The sequence below is a fragment of the Pongo abelii genome, chromosome 1, assembly GCF_028885655.2.
Source record: "Pongo abelii isolate AG06213 chromosome 1, NHGRI_mPonAbe1-v2.0_pri, whole genome shotgun sequence".
NCBI lineage: Eukaryota > Metazoa > Chordata > Mammalia > Primates > Hominidae > Pongo > Pongo abelii.
In genome coordinates this window covers 11,667,302-11,687,460 of record NC_071985.2, presented here as the reverse complement: position 1 = coordinate 11,687,460, position 20,159 = coordinate 11,667,302, and the positions used below count along the sequence as shown (strand labels likewise).

The following is a 20,159-nucleotide window of genomic DNA, read 5'->3' as shown; positions in this document are numbered from 1 at the left end:
AAAAGTTAATGTTTTCAACTTTGTATTTCTTCCAACGATTAAAACTTATACCTGTTTTATTGTAATAGTACCTTCTCTCTCCAGCCTCGAATGTAGAAGCAGTCTCTGCTAAGAGATCCTTGAACTCTAGGGAAATAAAATGCAATCAGATTTTAGATGGTTGTATAGCTGTGATTTTCTTTACTTTCCAGTCTCTATCTTATTTAAAGGCTTCCTAAATAATGTAACTAGGACTGACAATAAGGAAATAAATTACAAATGCATTTAAATTTCCCTGTAGAATAAGAAATAGATAGTATCTGAAGGATACACTGATTTATGAAATAAATATTACACTAATCTAACATTTAACAGTTAAAAATGAGGACTTCACAGGAAGAGAAATCTCCAAAATATTTTAATAAATAACCAATATTTTGATTTAGACTCTACAAAAGCCTCAGCTATTAGGAACACAAACAATGACAGGTCCATTTCATCTCTGAGAGACAGGTAAGTCATCTCATTTCTGTCTTATAGGTGTAAAAACAAAAACACAAAGATTATGTGGCTTTTCCTTCTGATCAGTTATTAGCTAAAGTGAAAGGAACCTAGGCTTGCTGTCTGGTACTTCACCAGTGGTTACCACTGTGATTTATGGAACAACAGCGTTGAGGTAGGGCCAGAAAATGATGTTTACAGGGATTTTTATGAAAAGGCCAATTATATACAAATTTCTTTGTCTCTGATTCGTAGTTACCAGCTGACAAGTGGATACAAGCCTGCCCCTATGGACCTGAGCTTTATCAAACTCACCCCGTCTCAAGAAGCGATGGTGGACAAGTTGGCAGAAAATGCGCATAATGTGTGGGCGCGGGATCGAATCCGGCAGGGTTGGACTTACGGCATCCAACAGGTACATGGGAATTAGCTCCACGGCACTTGGTCTGAGACTTACTTAAGTGGGAATTAGCATAATTTGTAACAGGAAAGATTAAATAATGACTATTTTAAAACTTGTATCATATAGATCACATATAGTGCACATTTGGACTAAAACACCTGTTTAGTGCTAGACTAAAGAACTTACATGACCTTAGCTCTGGCTGTAATTGTGAACACATGTGAGGCACACAATGGATAATACTACACTGGTGACTTATAAAATGGTTGTGTGGTATTTCTCTCTCTGAGACTGTATTTTAGGAGAAACTTTTGAAATGTAAGAAGACTGGGATAAAATGATAATAAAACGGGTGCCCCATTCCTTATTCACAACCCCTGGGGCCACATAAATTTCAGAATTCAGTCTTTTTATTTGGTTTTCAGAATGGTGATTTGAGGATATATTACATGTATATACATAACAACCTTGGTAGGGCAACTGACTTCAAATTGCAATTCATTCCACACAAGGGAGGCATGGTCATACCAAAGAGGGGTAAAGACCATAAACAGCCTCGCATCAGTTCAGGTTTCACCACTGAGTTACTGTTGCAGATCATTTTGCTCCAGGCATCAGTAGATATTCAGGTATTTGGGTATTAAGGTACTCAGGATTAGGTATTCAGTACAAATTTGCCTGAAAGAGGGAAGGAAGAAAAGACAAGACAAAACAGTATTTCTGGCTGGGCGTGGTGGCTCACACTTGTAATCCCAGCACTTTGGGAGGCTAAGGTGGGAGGACTGCTTGAGCCTGAGAGTTTGAGACCAGCCTGGGCAACATAGTGAGAGACTGTCTCTACAAAAAATTAAAAAATTAGCCGGGCATGGTGCACAAGCCTGTAGTCCCAGCTACTCAGGGGGCTGAGGTGGGAAGATCACTTGAGCCCAAGAGGTTGAGGCTGCAGTGAGACTCTGTTTCAAAACAACAACAATGACAACAAAACAACAACAACACAGTATGTATTCTCTGGTTTACCAGAACAACCCCTGTCTGATTCCATAGCTTTCTTTTTTTTTTTTTTTTTTTTTTTTTTTTTTTTTCCACCCTTAGGAGATGTGGTGGGAACATCCGTAGCCTCCCAATTCCTGTTGAAGTATTGAGAATTGATTATGCTTCTTGAAATGTGGAGACTTGAGCAAATACTGCAGCAGGTCTCAGAGAGTGAATGGAAAGAAGTAATTTCCAAAGTGGCATTGCCCTACACACTTGTAGGAGTTGATGCATCTCCCCCATGCCGTGGAAGTACTCTAATATTAAGCACCCTTTTGCCAAGATAGTAAGATAGCCTGTTCTCTCTCTCTCTCTCTGTCAGCACATTTTAACCACAGTTTAACATTGGAGCCTCTCGCACAATAGACAAGTTATGAGTTTTACAGTCATTTTAGTGCCCCTGGCATTGCCGGGTTTCACTGGTTGGTGGATTCAACCCAATGCATATTTTTCAATTAGGGACATAGAAGGGTGGTCCGTAACACACTGGAATTTTTTGAAGAAGGGAAGGCAGCCTTAAGTTTTTCATTGACTGAAAACTACTGAGGGGGGTCCAGTACTAATTTGGCTGTTCTTGGAATAAAAGCCTGTCCATGAACTGTACTCAGAAGTTATATGTTCTCTAAGTTTGTCCTTTACCATGTGAATGTGGCAGTTGGAAGTGGTTAGAGATCACTGAAGTTGTTTTTTGTTATTGTTGTTTTTCCTTCTCATGGAGAGGGCCTGCTTTCAATACATGTGCTTATTCATTTGATTGAATCTTTTATATTGATAGTGTTTTGGTAACTTTGCAGCCTGGGAAGATGCAGGGATTGTGGAAGGGTCACGTTTTTCTCATGGAATTTAAAGTTTGATGTATTTGGTAGCTACTTATTTTTAAAAGCCCTTGGTATTGCTTTGACGGCTGCGCCCTGTTTTTCCCTGCAGGATGTAAAGAACAGAAGAAATCCTCGCCTTGTTCCCTACACTCTTCTGGACGACCGAACCAAGAAATCCAACAAGGACAGCCTCCGCGAGGCTGTGCGCACACTGCTGGGGTACGGCTACAACTTGGAAGCACCAGATCAAGATCATGGTATTTTGGTTTTACTTTCCTCTTCTTCGGTTGCAAGATCATGTAGTAGTTCTTTGAAGCCAAATAAATGAATAAAAGGGGAAGTACTGGATAGAGTCCTCTAGTCTAGGTGTGGAATTTCAGCCAAGTGGATTTTCTTCCCTGAAAAACACCTGAGGGATTAGACCCATCTCTCAGTGGGATGGTTCAGGATGCTGATGATTCTGTGGGCGGAGAAAATGGGCCTGTCTTCCTCAAGCATCTGAGATCAGTAGGTACTCCGTGATTATGATATTGAACTCCTCCCCTAGCCCACCAGCCCTCCTCCAGAAGAGCTGATTTTTGCTGATTTGGGGAATAAGCTTGTAGTGGAGGCTAGTGTTTTACAAAATCCCACCTTCATCGTTTACACACACGTACAGGCAACATTGAATTAATTAATGTGATATTCTGCTTTAAGGGAAACACATTACAATAGATACTCAATAACTATGTGTTGAACACAATGGATTTTTAAAGGTTCTGCAAAGAATACATTTTCCTTAAATAATACCTTTGAAGAATGTAGTTTGGGCCGGGCACGGTGGCTCACGCCTGTAATCCCAGCAGTTTGGGAGGCAGGCGGATCACGAGGTGAGGAGCTCGAGACCATCCTGGCTAACACAGTGAAACCCCATTTCTACTAAAAAATGCAAAAAAATTAGCCGGGCATGGTGGCAGACACCTGTAGTTCCAGCTACTCGGGAGAGGCTGAGGCAGGAGAATGGTGTGAACCCGGGAGGCGGAGCTTGCAGTGAGCCGAGATGGCGCCACTGCACTCCAGCCTGGGTGACAGAGCAAGACTCCATCTCAAAAAAAAAAAAAAAAAAAAAAAAAAAAAGACTGTAGTTTAGAATGATCCACTCTTTAATCCTTTGCTCCTGCAGTTTGAGTTAGTTTAATACCCATTTTCAAAAAATTGGCAAAAAAAGATATTAGGGTTTTTTGCTTCGTCACAGTGCCTATAATTTTTGATGGAAAGTTTTCAAAATGTATTCCAAATGTATTTTAGTGGCTCATATTTTCAGTGCATTACCTGTACATAAAAGTGGATCTTAAATAATAATGATAATTTATATATTCACTATGTAAGTGTTTCTAAGACTCTTACAATTATTATTTAATCCTCACAGTAACTCTTAGGAGGATGATGCTTGTATTACGCTCATTTTATAGATAAGGAAACTGAGATTCAGGGACTGCTGTGTCTTCCCATTTAAAGTGGCAGGTGTAGGATCCTAATCATAGGCATCCTGACATATTTTAGTCCTTTGAATTGAGTAAAGACGTACTTAGCATCTTGACAGATCTTATCAGTTACTGGATTCTTATATTTGCTGCAAATTAAATGACATACCTACTTGTTAACAGTAGTATCTATAATGCTAACATAATATCTATCTTGAGGTTAGCTTTATAACAACAGAGATGTGGTACACTCATTATGAATCAGATGCTGTTAGGTGTGCAGATACCAAGAAGATTCCTGTCTCAAAGAGTGTATAGTCCCTGTAACCACTGGGAAGAAAGTAAACAATAAAAGGCTTGTAAGCCAAAAAATGGCAATCAAAAAGACTTCTGTAATTCTCTGATATAGAATAAACCCTCAAAGCTAATTAGTTCTATATAATTATGTTTTTAAATTGAAATAGAAATTGTTTTAAAAACAATTTAAAAAATAGTTTTTAAATTGAAATATTTAAATTGAATAGAAATTTGTATACAATAAAATGTACACATCTAAAGTGTTCAGTTTGGTAAATTTTGACGTTGTAGAAACAAAAGGAACCACTACCGAAAACACCTCCAATATTTTCTTCATTCCAGAAAGTTTGTGTTCCCAACAAAGTAACCACTTTGTAAGTTCTGTCATTACAGATTAATTTATAGCAAATAGACATATAAATGTAACCTATAAATGTAGATTTTATAATCACTATCGCATGTATTTTTTATATGTAGTTTCTTTTGTTCATCATAATGCTTTTATGATCTTGCATGTTTTATGTATATCACAAAATCTATTGCTCAGTGGGATTCCTTAAATAATAATAATAATTTACTGTTTGTCTATCCATTCTCCTATAGATGGATGATTTGGGTTGTTTCCAATTTTAGGTGATTATGAATAAGGCTGCTATGAATATTCATATACAAATCTTGGTATATAATTAATAGAATTAATCTTTCATTTCTCTTAGACTAAATATCTAGGAGTATAATTACTGAGGCATATTTTCTAATTTGTGTTGGCCTTTTTACTGAATTGTGTTTTTAAAAGTATATTTTGGATAGAAGAACCATGTCTGGAAGGATTTTCTTCCATTTGTAAGTTGCTTTTTCATTTTCTTAGTGAGGTCTTTCAAAGAGCAGACATTCTTAATTTGAAGTCCATTTATGATTTTTTTCCTTTATAGTTGTGGGTTCCTAGGACATCTTTGTCTATGCAAAAACAAAAATATTGTCTCTTATGTTTCCTTCTAGAGTTTTATTATTCTAGCTTTTACTTGTAGGTCTGTGATCTAAAGCGAGTTAGCTTTTATGTATGATGTAAGGTTAAGATCAAGGTTCATTTGTTGTACAGATGAATATCCAACTGTCCCAGCACCATTTGTTGGAACAATTATCCTTACCAAATTAAATTACCTTGGCGTCTTAGTCAAAACCTATTGAACATATAAGTCAGTCTATTTCTGGACTGTATATTCTGTTCCATTGATCTGTATGTCTGTCCTTAAGCTAATATTCCATTGTCTTCATTTTTATCACATAATAAATCTTAAAATCAGGTAGGGCAAGTCTTCCAACTTCTTTCATCTTTTATAAAGGTTTTTTTGTTCTTCTTTTGCATTTCCATATACATTTAGATTCAACTTGTTAATTTGATTTGGATGGGATTACAGTTGAATTCATGGGTCAGTTTGGGAAGAATTGATATTTTAGCCATATTTAGTCAACCAATTCATGAACATGGTACATTTGTCCATTTATTTTCATCCTCTTTAGTTTCTCTTAGCATTGCTTTGCAGTTTTCAGAGTAGAGGTCTTATGCATTATTTGTTAGATTTATCTGATATTTTTGATACTATTAAATGAAATTAGTTTAAAGTTCATTTCATTTTCCAACTGTACATGAATATGAGATATATAATTGATATTTACATATTGATCTTATATCCTGTGATTTGGCTAAATTTATATGTCAGTTCTATTTTTTTTTTGTAAATTCAGTGGGATTGTCTATATACATAATCATGAGGTCTGCAAAAACTAAACCTCACTTTTTCTTTTACAATTGTTACGGCTTTTTTGCTTCTTGATTTATTGAACTGGTAAAGAATTCAGAACACTGTTGAATAGAAATGGTAAGAGAGTTTATTCTGCCTTATAGGGGGAAAGTTGTGATGTTTCACCATTAAGTATGATGTTAAGTATAGCTTTTTATAGCTGTCCTTTATCACGTTGAAGAGATTCCCTTCTATTCTTAGTTTGTGGGTGATTTTATCATAAAAAGGGTCTTGAATTTTGTCAAGTGTTTTTTTCCCCATTTATTGAACAGATTATGTATTTTTCTCCTGTATTCTGTGGATATCATGACTATCAAGTGATTTTCAAACGTTAAACCAACTTTCTAGTTCTAGGATAACTCTCCTCAGTCATGATGCACTGTCCTTTTTTACACAGAGCTGTATTCTATTTGTTAATATTTTGCTGAGGACTTTTGTAGCTAAGTTTATGGGCAATACACTGGTATATATTTTTTTCTTATAATGTCTTTGTTAGATTTTGATATCAATGTATAAAGCTAACTTCCTAAGTAGGAAATTTTTTCTTCTGTTTTCTGAAAGAATTTGTGTTAATTCTATATTATTTTTTTCAAATATTAGATAGAATTTGTCATCGAAACCATGAGCCTAGAGTTTTATCCTATAAGAAAGGTATTTTGTTATGAATTCAATGTATTTAATAGCTTGAGAGATATTTAGATTTTCTATTTATTCATGTGTCAGCTTTGATAAATTATGTTTTTCTGTAAATTAGTTCATTTAATTTAGGTTGCCATATATAGGCATAAAATTGCATTAATGTGCTCTTATTATTCTTTTAATGTCTGTAGGATATTTAATGATATCCCCCTTTTCATTCCTGATATTGATAGTTGATGTTTTCTCTCTTTTTATCTTGATCACTTCTCTAAGGGATTAATTGATTTTATAAATCTTTTCAAAGGTTAATTGATCTTAAATGTACTTTTGTTTTGGTTAAACTTTCAGACATTTATTTGTTTCTCCATATCACCAATCATGGATTATTATGAGTGCTCTGCCATGGTTATGCGTGACTATGTCTTATATTACCTTAGGAAAGCACTGCATTATTGAGTAGGACTATGGCATCCTATGGAGAACATTAATGTTCAATCACAGTATCAAGAGATCCTGGTTTCACAGCTTTAAATGACCTATTAAATGTACTTTCTAATCACAAATGTATATATCAGGCATACAAATATTCACTAACATTGCCTGATGATAATATAGTACTTCCAATAGTGTTTTTGCATACTTTCAAATATTTGATTCAACTACCCTCTTTAGGCAAAAGAAGGGTGTAATAATCAAAGAGTTCTTGAGCTTCCCTCTAACTTTATAATTCTTTAACATTTGTGCATCCCTAGAGGATGTAGGTAGCAGTGATGACAGTCAATATATTTTTAGGTTGTAAAGATACTTACATAATGATAAAGATAAAACTTTGGGGAAAAATCTCACACATGGTTTTATAGTCTGACATATCAACCATTTGATTTCCCCAGGTTTTCATTACTTTACACGTGAATATTTATATTTTGGTATCTATAGTCTTAATAGAGATATAATTACTGTTTTCCTTCCACTCCCCCACTCTGCTTAATATCAAACATTTTGAAAGTTATTTACTCTACGTTTAGAAGGAACTCTCACAACATTGCTTTCCTGATACTCACTGAAAATTACAAAGAGAGAATGCCTAAGTCTGGCTGACTCAATTCTAAACTTATAGATAATAACTTGAGATAATAATAAATGTCTAAAGTTATAGATAATAACCAAAAATAAGGGAAAACACTACAGGTCAGAGAACTTATAACTTTGAGTCTTCAAGGAAAGAGTTAATTATGGTCAGTATCCAAGAAAAGGAGTACATTTTCTCCTGTACATAGAAATATGCATTACAATGCCAGACAGAAAAAAATCAATGATGGTTATATTTTAAAGATATTGTCACTTAAGGGCATAAACTATATTCAGTGACACATGGTACATTTGCTTTTAGAGATAACTTTACTCCAGAATGATGCTAGATAAGTAAAATGTTAAGATCTTATTCTGATGGCATACAGTGTTTGATACTGTTTGTAGCTATTACATATTAATAATTTCATCTTCCTAACACCGTTGTGGACAACATATTGCTACCTTATGGGTACCTACTTTCTTCTGAATTATGTGAATTTTAAGAAGAAAGAAAAGGAGCTTATATTTATAAAACATATGCTGCACTTCACTTTACTTCCATATTTGCAATTCTTCTCATTTCCATTTTTAAAAAATTTTATTATGATTATTATTATTATTTGAGACAGAATCTCGCTCTGTTGCCCAGGCTGGAGTGCAGTGGTGCAATCTCAGCTCACTACAACCTCTGCCTCCCCAGTTCAGGTGATTTTCCCTGCCTCAGCATCCAGAATATCTAGGACTACATGTGCCCACTACCACGCCCGGCTAATTTTTTTTGTTTGTTTGTATTTTTAGTAGAGGCGGGGTTTCACCATATTGGCTAGGCCAGTCTTGAACTCCTGATAGTGTGATCCACCCACCTTCACCTCCCAAAGTGCTGGGATTACAGGTGTGAGCCACCGTGCCTGGCCACTCTATTTTATTTTAACACGTAGATATGGAACATCTACTATGCCTAGTTCTGGGAATTCAAAGATGAATAAGAGTTTTTGTCTTATGTAGCTCTCAGTGTAGACAGGGAAAATAGACTAAATTGCCACCACTACCATACAATGTAAGTGTTAAGCCCAAGAGTCATAACACAGGAGGTTTAACTCAGCTTGGTGATATGAGGGAAATCTTTAAAGAGGAGGTATATTGGTTATCTATTCCTGTACAGCAAATTACCCCTTTCCCTCCTGCCAAAAAAAAAAAAAAAAAAACCTCTCAGTGGCTAAAAATAACAAACATTTGTTATCTCAAAGTTTCTGTGGGTTATGAATGTGAGTGATAGTCAGGTGGTTCTGGATCATAGTCTCTCTGAGGTTTCTATTAAGTTGGCCAGGGCTTAAGTCATCTGAAGACTTCACTGGAGCTGGAGCATTGGATACTAAGACAGCTCACTTGCATAACTATTGGCTAAAGAACTCGCTTCCTCTCTGGCTGTTGGCAGAAGACACAGCCAGATGGGCACAGCCTTGCCACACAGAGCCTCTTCATAGAGATGCTCGAGTGCCTTCACATGGAAGCTGACTTCCCCCAGAATGAAAAGTCAAAGCGTGAGTACAAGGAGGTTGCTGCAAGGCTTGTTACAATTACTTCTATTATATTCTGTTGGTTGGAAGTGAACCACTAAATGAAGCCCACACTTTTTGAATGGAGGTGTACTAAAGTATTTGTGGACATATTTTAAAACCACCAAAGTAGGTACAGCTAAGTCAATTGGGTTCACGCATTTCAGGCAGAGAGAATAGTAAATGTAAAGGCTTAGAGACACAAGGAGGATTGCAAATGGGAATTTCAGAGAGCTTTGCATGACCAGATGTAGAGTGGAGTTTGAAAAGTGGCAGTAGATCACATAGAGGAGGCAGGAGTTGAAACATTTTTTTTTTTAATTAAAGAATGATTCTAGTGGCTCTTTAGGAAAAAGGTTGAATATAAACAAAACTGGAGATGAGGACAGCAGTTTGGTGACTAAAAAAAGAAGTATAGATGAGGAATGTTGGAGGCCTTGTCTTTGGCAATACTGTGAACAGAAAAAATTATTTGGCATTTGAAGTATAATCAGCAGAAGGACAAAGGAGGCATCTGAGATCGTTTCTGGATTGATAGATGTCAAGTACATACACATTGGTTGGGAACACAGGAATTGGAGCAGATGGACATGGGGTAGTGGGAAGATTCTGAGTTTTATTGTAAACATCTTAAGTTTGAGGTGCATGTGAGACAACTCAACAAATATACCAGGATTCAATTACATATATAAATACAAACATGAGACTATTGCTAGAGAGAAACAGAGGGTTAAAGATTTCATTTTTTAAATGAAAGAAATTTGGACATTTTTACACTAACGGAGAGAGAGGGGTTGAAAATAGAGTAAGAGGAGCTTGATGAGCTGTGGTCTCTGAGAAGGTTGAAGGGAATGAAATTCAGAGCATGGGTAAAGGGATTGGCCTCATATAAAAGGAAGAACAATGCTTGTTCCCCTAAGGTTAGTAGGAAAGAAGTAAAGATTGAAGACAATGCAAAAACCTGTGTACAGAGAAAATCAGGAGGAAGCTGAGGGCATTCTACTGTACAATTATTATCTTCAGGTTGAAATAGAAAATGAGTTTATTTTCTTAAGGAGTAGAAGTTAGGGAAGGCTGGACTGGATTAGAAGCCTTGAAGAGAGCAATAAAGATGTGTTGGGTATAGAATTCTCGGCTGACAATTATTTTTTCTTTTAGTACTCAGATATATTATCCCACTGCCTTCTGGCCTTTATGTTTTCTGATAAGACATTGACACTAATCTTTTGAAGGGTCCCTTGTATGTGATGAGTTGCTTCTCTCTTGCCGTTTTCAGGATTCTCTCTCTGTTTTTGGATTTGTGTTTGTTTGTTTGTTTTTGGTTTTTTTTTTTGTTTTTGAGTTGGAGTCTTGCTCTGTCACCCAGGCTAGAGTGCGGTGACGCAATCTCGGCTCACTGCAACCTCTACCTCCCGGATTCAAGCGATTCTTCTGCCTCAGCCTCTCAAATAGCTGGGATTACATGCACCCGCCACCATGCCTGGCTAATTTTTGTATTTTTAGTAGAGACGGGATTTCACCATCTTGGCCAGGCTGGTCTTGAACTCCTGACCTCGTGATCCACCTGCCTTGGCCTCCCAAAGTGCTGGGATTACAGACACGAGCCACCACGCCCGGCCAAGGATTTGAACAGTTTGATTATGATGTGTCTAGTTTTAATTTCTTTGAGTTTATCCCCAAAGTTTACTGTACTTCTTAGATGTGTAAATGAATGTTTTTCATCAAATTTGGGAAGCTTCTGGCCATTATTTATTCATTCTTTCTTCTCTTTTCTGTCTCTCCTTACAGTCTGTGACTTCCATCTTGTGTATGTTGGTATGGTTGAGTGTGTCCCCCAGGCCTCTGAAGCTCTGCTTATCTTTCTTCATTTCTTTTTCAGTTTTTCATACTTGACTAATGGACTTATCTTCAAGTTCATTGATTCTTGTCAGTGCAAATCTGTTGTTGAGCCCTCTGGTATATTTTTAATTTCAGGTACTATGCTTATCAACTCCAGAAATTTTGATTCTTTTTTATAATTTGCCTCTTTATTGATATTCACTGTTTGGTGAAGCATCATTTTTGTACATTTTTTTTTTTTTTTTGAGATAGAGTTTTGCTCTTGTTGCCCAGGCTGGAGTGCAATGGCGTGATCTCGGCTCACTGCAACCTCCACCTCCCAGGTTCAAGTGACTCTCCTGTCTCAGCCTCCCAAGTAGCTGGGATAATAAGAACACTGGCAAAAAATTATGCAAATCAAATTTTTCATAGTTCTGGAAATTAACTAAAGGCTGGCCAAAATCCAGGAAGTGTTTATTTGATAAAAATGTCCAAATGTTGCTAAGAGCAGCAACTAGTGATGTTTTAATTTGCTCCTGCCCCATTACCCTCTCTTTAATTCTATGGCATATTGAAAACCAACGGCCCCTCAATCATAGTGAAAATCAGCCACCCACAGGCCACTGGAGTGGGCAGAACAGAGTTGGACAACCACCATGCCCGGCTAATTTTGTATTTTTAGTAGATACGGGGTTTCACCATGTTGATCAGGCTGGTCTCGAACTCCTGACCTCAGGTGATCCACCTGCCTCGGCCTCCCAAAGTGCTGGGATTACAGGCATGAGACACTGTGCCCGGCCTCATACTTTTATTTAGTTCATTACACATGGTTTTATTTAGTTCTTTGAACAGATTTAAAATACCTAACTTAAAGTCTTTGTCTAATAAGCCCAACATCTCGGCCTCCTGAGGAATAATTTCTATTGACTGCTTTTTCCCCCTTTGTGGGACATACTTTCTTGTCTTTTTGCATGTCTCACAATTTTTGTGAAAAATTGAACATTTTGAATAATGTAATTTGGTAACTCTGTATTTGCCCCTATTTCAGATTTTGTTGTTGTGCTTATTGTCGTTGTTGTTTGCTTTCTTAGTAATTTTTCTAAACTAGTTTAGTAGAGACTGTGTTGCCTGTCATGTGTGGCCACTGAAGTCTCAGTTTCATTAGCTTCATGGTCAGCTAATGGTAGGACAGAGACTTCTTTAAGTGCCTAGGACCGATAAGTCTCCCAGTCTTTACCAAAGGAGAGGCAATGTAATGTGAGCATGTTGGCACGTGCCTTCAACACTCAACCAGGCAATTTATAATTTCACATTAGCCTTCTCTTACTGCATGTGCAGAGCCTCAAGGTCTTTCAGAGGTGTTAGCTTTCTCAGGTTTTTCCTGAACACATGCACAGCCCTGGGCATGAGCATGGCCTTCTAGAGTCCCAGGAATATGTTGGAGCTTCTCACATCCCACTATGGATGTTTCACTCCCCAGCTTTTCCTTTCAAACTTTTTGGTCAGTTGCTGTTTGCCTCAACTGTTATTGCTGCCTCACAAAGCTGCAAGGCTAACAAATTGCCTCAGATGATTTTCAACAAATGTCCTTGGAGAAATGACTGTTTGCACTGGGCAAGCTCTAAGTCAAGTGGAATAAAGACAAGTCTTACCAATGGAATTTTCCAGAAAAGGGAACATAATGACAGTTATCTGGGAACTGTGCTTTGGAGGAACTCCAGCTCTGTTCTGCCCACTACAGGGGCTTGTGGGTGGCTGATTTTCACTATGATTGAGAGGCCTTTGGTTTTCAATATGCTATGGAATTAGAGAGAGGGTGATGCGGCAGGAGCAAATTAAAACATCACTAGTTTGCTGTTCTTACCAACATTTGGACATTTTTATCAAATAAACACTCCCTGGCTTTTGCCAGCCTTTAGTTAATTTCCAGAGCTATGAAAAATTTCATTTGCATAATTTTTTGCCAGTGTTCTCATTAATTCTGTGGAGAAGAGGATTTTTGGAGGTTCTTTCTCTACCATTTCTGCTGATGTCACTCAGCAATAAAGATTAAAAATTGCTGTTTTGTGGGATGGAACAGAGAGCAGACTGCAAACAGATAAAAACATTGTGGAGAAACATTGATGGTCCCGTTGAGGTTAGAGACTGTGAGTTAGTGGTGCCAATCTGTTCTGTGCATGTGTTTTCTGGCGAACTCAGCAGAGCAGGTATAGATGTTGAGCGTGAAGGTAGCGAAATTGGACGGTAATTGGGGTTAAGAGAGCAAGCAGGGGAAAAGCTAATAAGGGCAAGAAGGTATGGAAAGTTATATAGGGAAGGGAAGAATGAAGGAATCTAATGAGTTTGAAGACTGAGTTTATGAGAAAATGAGAAAACAGGGAGGAAAAAATGGTGATCACACAATCTCCGTATTTTAAGAATTTAGAGATAGAGCTACTGACAGTTGTTTGACAAGGTTTGATTTTACCGAAGTTATGTGAACAGTGAGCAATGAGAATAGAGTGGCGTATTCTACAGTAGAAGGTGAGATTATGTTTATTGTTTACTATGTGCCAGAATATAACAGCATGCTTCATAGTAGGGATGCAGGTGATCTGTATGGAAAAGACATAAGAAGAAAGATTAATTTTCCAATGGGGGGAATCAGTAAAGGGAGAAATATCTTCAGAGTTAGATGTTGAAAGGATCAGAAATCAGTAAAGGGAGAAAATGTCTTCAGAGCTAGATGTTGAAAGGATCAAAATTTCAACAAGTAGAGATTAGTGTCAGAAAGGCCATCGCTACTAGAAAGAAAGTACATCTGACGTGATTAAATGTAGAAAGAGTTGAGGAAGGGTAGATGGTCCACTTAGGATAAAATATAGGGTACAGATGGGGAGAGAGAACAGACATAGATGAAGGTAGAAAGATTAGGACAAAATATGGAATATCTTGCAAACTCAGCTAAGAAATGTGGATAAATTTGTATAAGGAGTACCAGCCCCAGGAAGTTTTAAAGCAAGAGCTTGATGTGTGATCACAGTTTACAATAGCAATATAACTATGGCAACAGTGGGAAGGGACAGATTGGAGGGGGCAGTGCTTGGAGATAGACCAGTTGGGAGGCTTTAGAAAAATTGTTTTTTTGAACAAGGATGGTGGGAATAAAAATTAAAAGATAGATGTTGAGAGATTTTATAGCATAAAGCAAAATCAGTCTGATTATCACTAAAAGGAGATTAAAAACATTAATTTATAATAGTCTATACCGCTGTTGCTGACATTTAAAAAAAGTCAAGGGCATAAAAAGTTTAATAAAATTCAATCAAGCCTTATGTAATTAATCAGAATTGTAATTTATTTTCTCTTAGGAGAATGCTTACATATTCCAGATAAAACATGAACTCTGTATTTGAGTTGTAGTATCTTGGGAGTACTGTTGTCAATAATATTTTAAAGCATTTGAAAATGGAATTTATTCTTATTTACTGCAAGGTTTAATCAAGATTTGAATTGCTTTATCCAAAATAATACCAGAAGGTTGAAAGGATGGCTGATTAATACCAATAATTTTAAAAGGTATTATCATTAGACCTAAATGATTCTAGATATGTATAAAATTTTAGCTTTTCCTTATAGCTTCTTGTAACGTATGATTTTAATGCATAGTTAGATCTTGACTGCCCTCTAGTGGCACATATTTTCTTAGCTATATTGTTGGGAGAGCAGAGTGTATGGTTACTTTAGGCCTTTTTAGGCCCTAGTTAGGTCGTTGGTGGTGTGTCATGCCTGGGAGGTATGGGGAGCACAGTCTTTTCTCGGTCCTTGGCTTTAATCTTGAGGTGGTTAGTTAATAATGTAATTCCCGAATTGTTTCTGCTTTGAATACCAACAGACTTGATAATGTATAACAGGAATATGTCTCCCAACTATTCATTTTTAAATGTCCATTATTATTATATTCATTATAACAGTATAAAAATCACTTATATAACACACTTACATGAGTTCTAATTGCCTATCAAACACATAAATATATCACGTTTAAAATCGAGCAAAGCATAAGGATGTTTGGGGGAGAGTTCTGTGCCTTTGACAGGATGCTACCCATTAGCTATTTGTCTGGGCTCCTGTATCCAGAGCCCGGAAGAGTCTTTGTTTCTAGATACAGTTTGGCAGGTATATATGGAGCACTTACTTTGTGGCTCAGGTGCTTGATGCTACAAGGTATGCAAAATAAGTTTCTTACACATTGCCTGGATCTTTTTTAAAAACTCCTACAAACCCAGATTTCACTTTGTATTAGTATTTTAGCAAGAGGTATAATGTTGAATTGTTGCTTCTTTAAAAAGTGGTTGCAAACTACCCTAAACTAACTTAATAAATATATACTATGGGGCCGGGCACAGTGGCTCACACCTGTAATCCCAGCACTTTGGGAGGCTGAGGCTGGTGGATCACCTGAGGCCAGGAGTGTGAGACCAGCCTGACCATGGTGAAACCCCGTCTCTACTGAAAATACAAAAAAATTAGCTGGACGTGGATGGTGGCACATGCCTGTAACCCCAGCTACTCGGGAAGCTGAGGCAGGGGAATTGCTTGAACCCGGGAGGCGGAAGTTGCAATGAGCCGAGATCGTGCAATCGCACTCCAGCCTGGGCAACAAGAGCAAAACTCCATCTCAAAAAAAAACAAAAACAAACAAATAGGAAAATCCACAGAGATTAAAAAAGAAAAAGGAGAGTCCTTTTTTTTTTTTTTTTGTGAAGTCCCTTGCATGATAGTATCTGTGAACCACGTTTGTTTCAAATTCAGGTTGAGTATCATCAATGAGCATAAGAATAGCATAGCATTAGGGCCAGGAAGAAGAATATTAGGACTCAGAAACTCTGCACTGTTTCTACTGCAATATATTCTCCATATAGTACCCCTTGTTTTCATTCCCTGTAGTAATAAAGGGGATTAGGGGTATGTTTTAATTCCAAGAGAATTGTGTAGGGGGCTTTTGGGGAAATTATTCTATTTTTATACCAAATTTGCCTTCTAAAATATTTGATTTGAGCTAATATTAAAATTAGTTTGCATTACTTGAGTGCACTATACATATTTGTGAAGTCTTGATATATTAGAAACCAAACAGAGAAAAGAGAATCTGGTATTTTTCAGTAGTTTAGTTTTCCAAAAAAACTATAGGATAGTTTTTATAGTATATAATAACTATAGTATATACTAATTCTATATTTAGAAAATTAGGCGTTACATCTATTAATGCATACTAGAATGTAATGTAATATTTTATTTGCAAATATCAACATAATTAAAAATAAGGATAACTACCTGATAATTTTTTCTTCCCTGAAAATAATCTCCATATTTTTGTGTAATTTATAGCTCATATGTATATCTCTTAGATTCATTTAGGGAAGGTTACAGGCATGTTTTAAGGAAACAATATCAGTAATCTGTTTTTTGAGGAAATACTAACTCTGAGTAAAAATTTGACTTTCCTGTTTATTTAGTATTGCAGCACTGAGAACTAGTTTCCTTCTTCTTCTTTTTTTTTTTTTTAAACACAGAGTCTTGCTCTGTTGCCCAGGCTAGAGTGTAGTGGCACGATATCGGCTCACTGCATCCTCTGCCTCCCGGGGTCAAGCAATTCTCCTGCTCAGCCTCCCAAGTAGCTGGGATTACAGGCATATGCCACCATGCCCTGCTGATTTTTGTATTTTTTGTAGAGACGGGATTTCACCATGTTGGCCAGACTGGTCTCGAATTCCTGACCTCAAGTGATTTGCCTGCCTCAGCCTCCCACAGTGTTGGGATAACAGGTGTGAGCCACTGCGACCCACCAAGAACTAGTTTCTTAATAGCACAAACTACCCTTAAATATCATAAAATCTGATAGGATTTTTTTCTCTCAAAACAACGTTTACGATTCTATTTTTCAAAATATATTTACTTACCAAGTAATAGGCATGAGAATTTACCCTTAACCATAGAAATGTTTCTCTGATTCAGAGACTAAGCTAGTTTCTGAAGGGTTAGCCAGCAGATTCAGTTAGTTCTACATTCAGTAAGCACTACCACCATTATCAAAAAGCAGTTATTGATCGTTTCATTAATTAAGCCCATGCGATAGGGAGCCATCTCATGCTACAGCCATGTTGTCTCCACTGCTTTACTTCATCTAATTTTAAATTGTTACATATGACCTAGCTGTATGTTTATTGGCAACCTTTAGTGCTTATATAGATTATTTTTATAGTTCTAATTTGATCATACCAAATCATTGATTGAACTGTTATTAAATTTTTATTATGCATAAAGTCTTTCCCAAATCTTAAGGAGAAGCAAATAGGAACTTCTTTTTTCTCTTTTCTCTTTCTTTCTTTCTTTCTTTCTTCTCTTTCTCTTTCTTTCTTCCTTCCTTCCTTTCTCTTTCTTTCTTTCTTTCTCTCTTTCTTTCTTTCCTTCTCCTTGTTTGTTTTTTTGTTTTGTTTTGTTTTGAGACAGGATCTCACTCTATCACCCAGGCTGGAATGCAGTAGAATGACCATAGCTCACAGCAACCTCGACCTTCTAGGCTCAAGTGATCCTTCCGTATCAGCCTCTTGAGAAGCTTGGACTTACAGGCATGCACTACCATGTCTGGCTGAATTTTTAAACTCTTTGTAGAGACAGGGTACCACTATGTTCCCCGGGCGCGATCTTCCTGCCTTGGCCTTCCAAAGTGTTGGGATTACAGCTGTGAGCCACCACACCTAGCTGAAAACTAGCATTTAACCAGTATCTGGTAACTCTGTGCCAGCTATTGGAGGCAAAGTAGGAAGAAGAGGGCCTATAACATGAAGCAGCTCCCAAATTCCACCATTTTTAGTTGTGCGATGTTGGTCAAGTCTGAAATTTCCTCCTCTACATCTAACTCAGATGTTAGCTGGGTGACAACCTTCTTTGAGATATCAGTTCAATGAACACTCATTCCTCTCCCCTGTGATTTCACAGGGACTTACCTTCTCATTGTCATTCTTGCTCTGGGTTCCTCAGTCTGAGGCTTCCCCCTCTCGTCTCTCTCAATCTCACCTGCATCTCGATTCCTAGGGATGCTTTTCCCCCTTTTGCATCACACTGGTCCTAATGTTGGATGCTGACCTTTTTATTTTTTCCCCCAGATCTTTCAAATACAGCATTTGTATGTATAGCAGATCACAGTGAAGATGTATGCGAGAATGGAAAAATTTTGCATCACATTTGAGTTCCTTAGCCATCGCCATCCTGTAGGGAAATTTTTACTATTGATACTATTGTTACTTTTCTCCACTGTTTACGACTTTCCCTTATTTCTGTTTCTCTTCTCTTCCTTGCTTCGTCTTCCCTCTTCTCTCTCACCCGTAAATGTCTACTCATTTCTTATGCAGAGCTGTTCGGATCTTTTTTCTTATTGTCTTCTTTCCATCTCATCCTCCACAACCAAAGCACCAAGGCACTTGGGTTTTGTTCTACAGAAAGGTCGTTCCCTCCTGAAAATGAGGCTGACGGAGGGAACACCACCAACCCTGGCAGCAAGAGACTCATTCCCCAGTCTCTCCAGCGCAAGCCCTGGTGCTTTCCACTTCACCCAGCTGGTCTGACAGTGGCTGATCCTAGATCAGAAAGCACTTGGTAAAATGGGAAAGAAGATAAGAAGGTATCATTATCATCATCGCTGCAGGTTGAATTACTAAAGTCATGATTTATCTTTCCTTCTTTTATTTATGATATCTTTCTTTCTCTTTCACTTCCCCGTCCAATGACCACCAGAAATATCTGTCCATTTCCCAGCAGCCAGAGCCGAAGTGTGCAGCGGCACTGGGGAAAGGTTCCGAATCTTCCGCGCCGAGAAGACCTATGCAGTGAAGGCCGGACGGTGGTATTTTGAATTTGAGACGGTCACTGCTGGAGACATGAGGGTTGGTTGGAGTCGGCCTGGTTGTCAACCGGATCAGGAGCTTGGCTCGGATGAACGTGCCTTTGCCTTTGATGGCTTCAAGGTGAGTGGACTTTGTCCTGTACCAGTCATCTGTACGTGCTGGAGGCTCGTCTCCTCTGCTGTTCCTCTTGATAGCATCACAATACCAGTGTTTTCCACAGCACAAACGTGGAAAAACATTTCATAGGAAAGCTTTTGTCCTCGTAGTCTCAAAACCCTTCCCTAGAACCCATGAATACAGTGAAATTCACCAAGTAAGACATTGCTTTTCCATGGTTATCAAAAAGATAAATCATCTTTGTCTATCAAAATGTTAAAGATACATATATAGAGGAAAAATGCACATACATTGATGCAGCAATTCCATATCAGGAGTTTATCTTTAAGCTATAATTAGTGGTAAGTTTGTATAAACATTTAATAGCTACAATGCTTAAGGCAGTGTTGTTTATAATCACAAACGGTTTTCATTTTCAACATTATTGGTAATTTCTATTAAGTTGGATGGAAGCTGGTCAGGTGTTTATTTTGTTATTTGTATATTAATAAATGTTTAAAGATTGTTTTACATGTGTAAAATATTTTGATCAGTAATATGGGTGAGGAGCCTGTAATCTCAGCACTTTGAGAGGCTGAGGCGGAGGGATCACTTGAGGCTAGGAGTATAAGACCTGCCTGGGCAACAAAGTAAGATCCTGTCTCTACAAAAAAAAAAAAAAAAAAAAAATTAAAATTAGCCAAGCATGGTGGTGTGCACTTGTGGTCCCAGCTACTTAGGAGGCTGAGGTGAGAGGATTGCTTGAGCTCGGGAGGTCAAGGCTGCAGTGAGCCATGA

At 37.5% G+C, this 20,159-nt stretch overlaps 1 protein-coding gene across 1 annotated transcript in view; it reads left to right on the top strand.

Annotated features, from left to right (window-relative positions):
- The window catches only part of RYR2 (ryanodine receptor 2), a 786,704-nt gene that overhangs the window by 503,511 nt on the left and 263,034 nt on the right, over positions 1-20,159 (top strand). Inside the window, exons 24-26 of the mRNA XM_054561059.1 lie at positions 736-895; positions 2,843-2,990; positions 19,156-19,385. Of these exons, the coding sequence (XP_054417034.1) occupies positions 736-895; positions 2,843-2,990; positions 19,156-19,385 (538 nt within the window). The remainder of the gene's footprint in view (positions 1-735; positions 896-2,842; positions 2,991-19,155; positions 19,386-20,159) is intronic.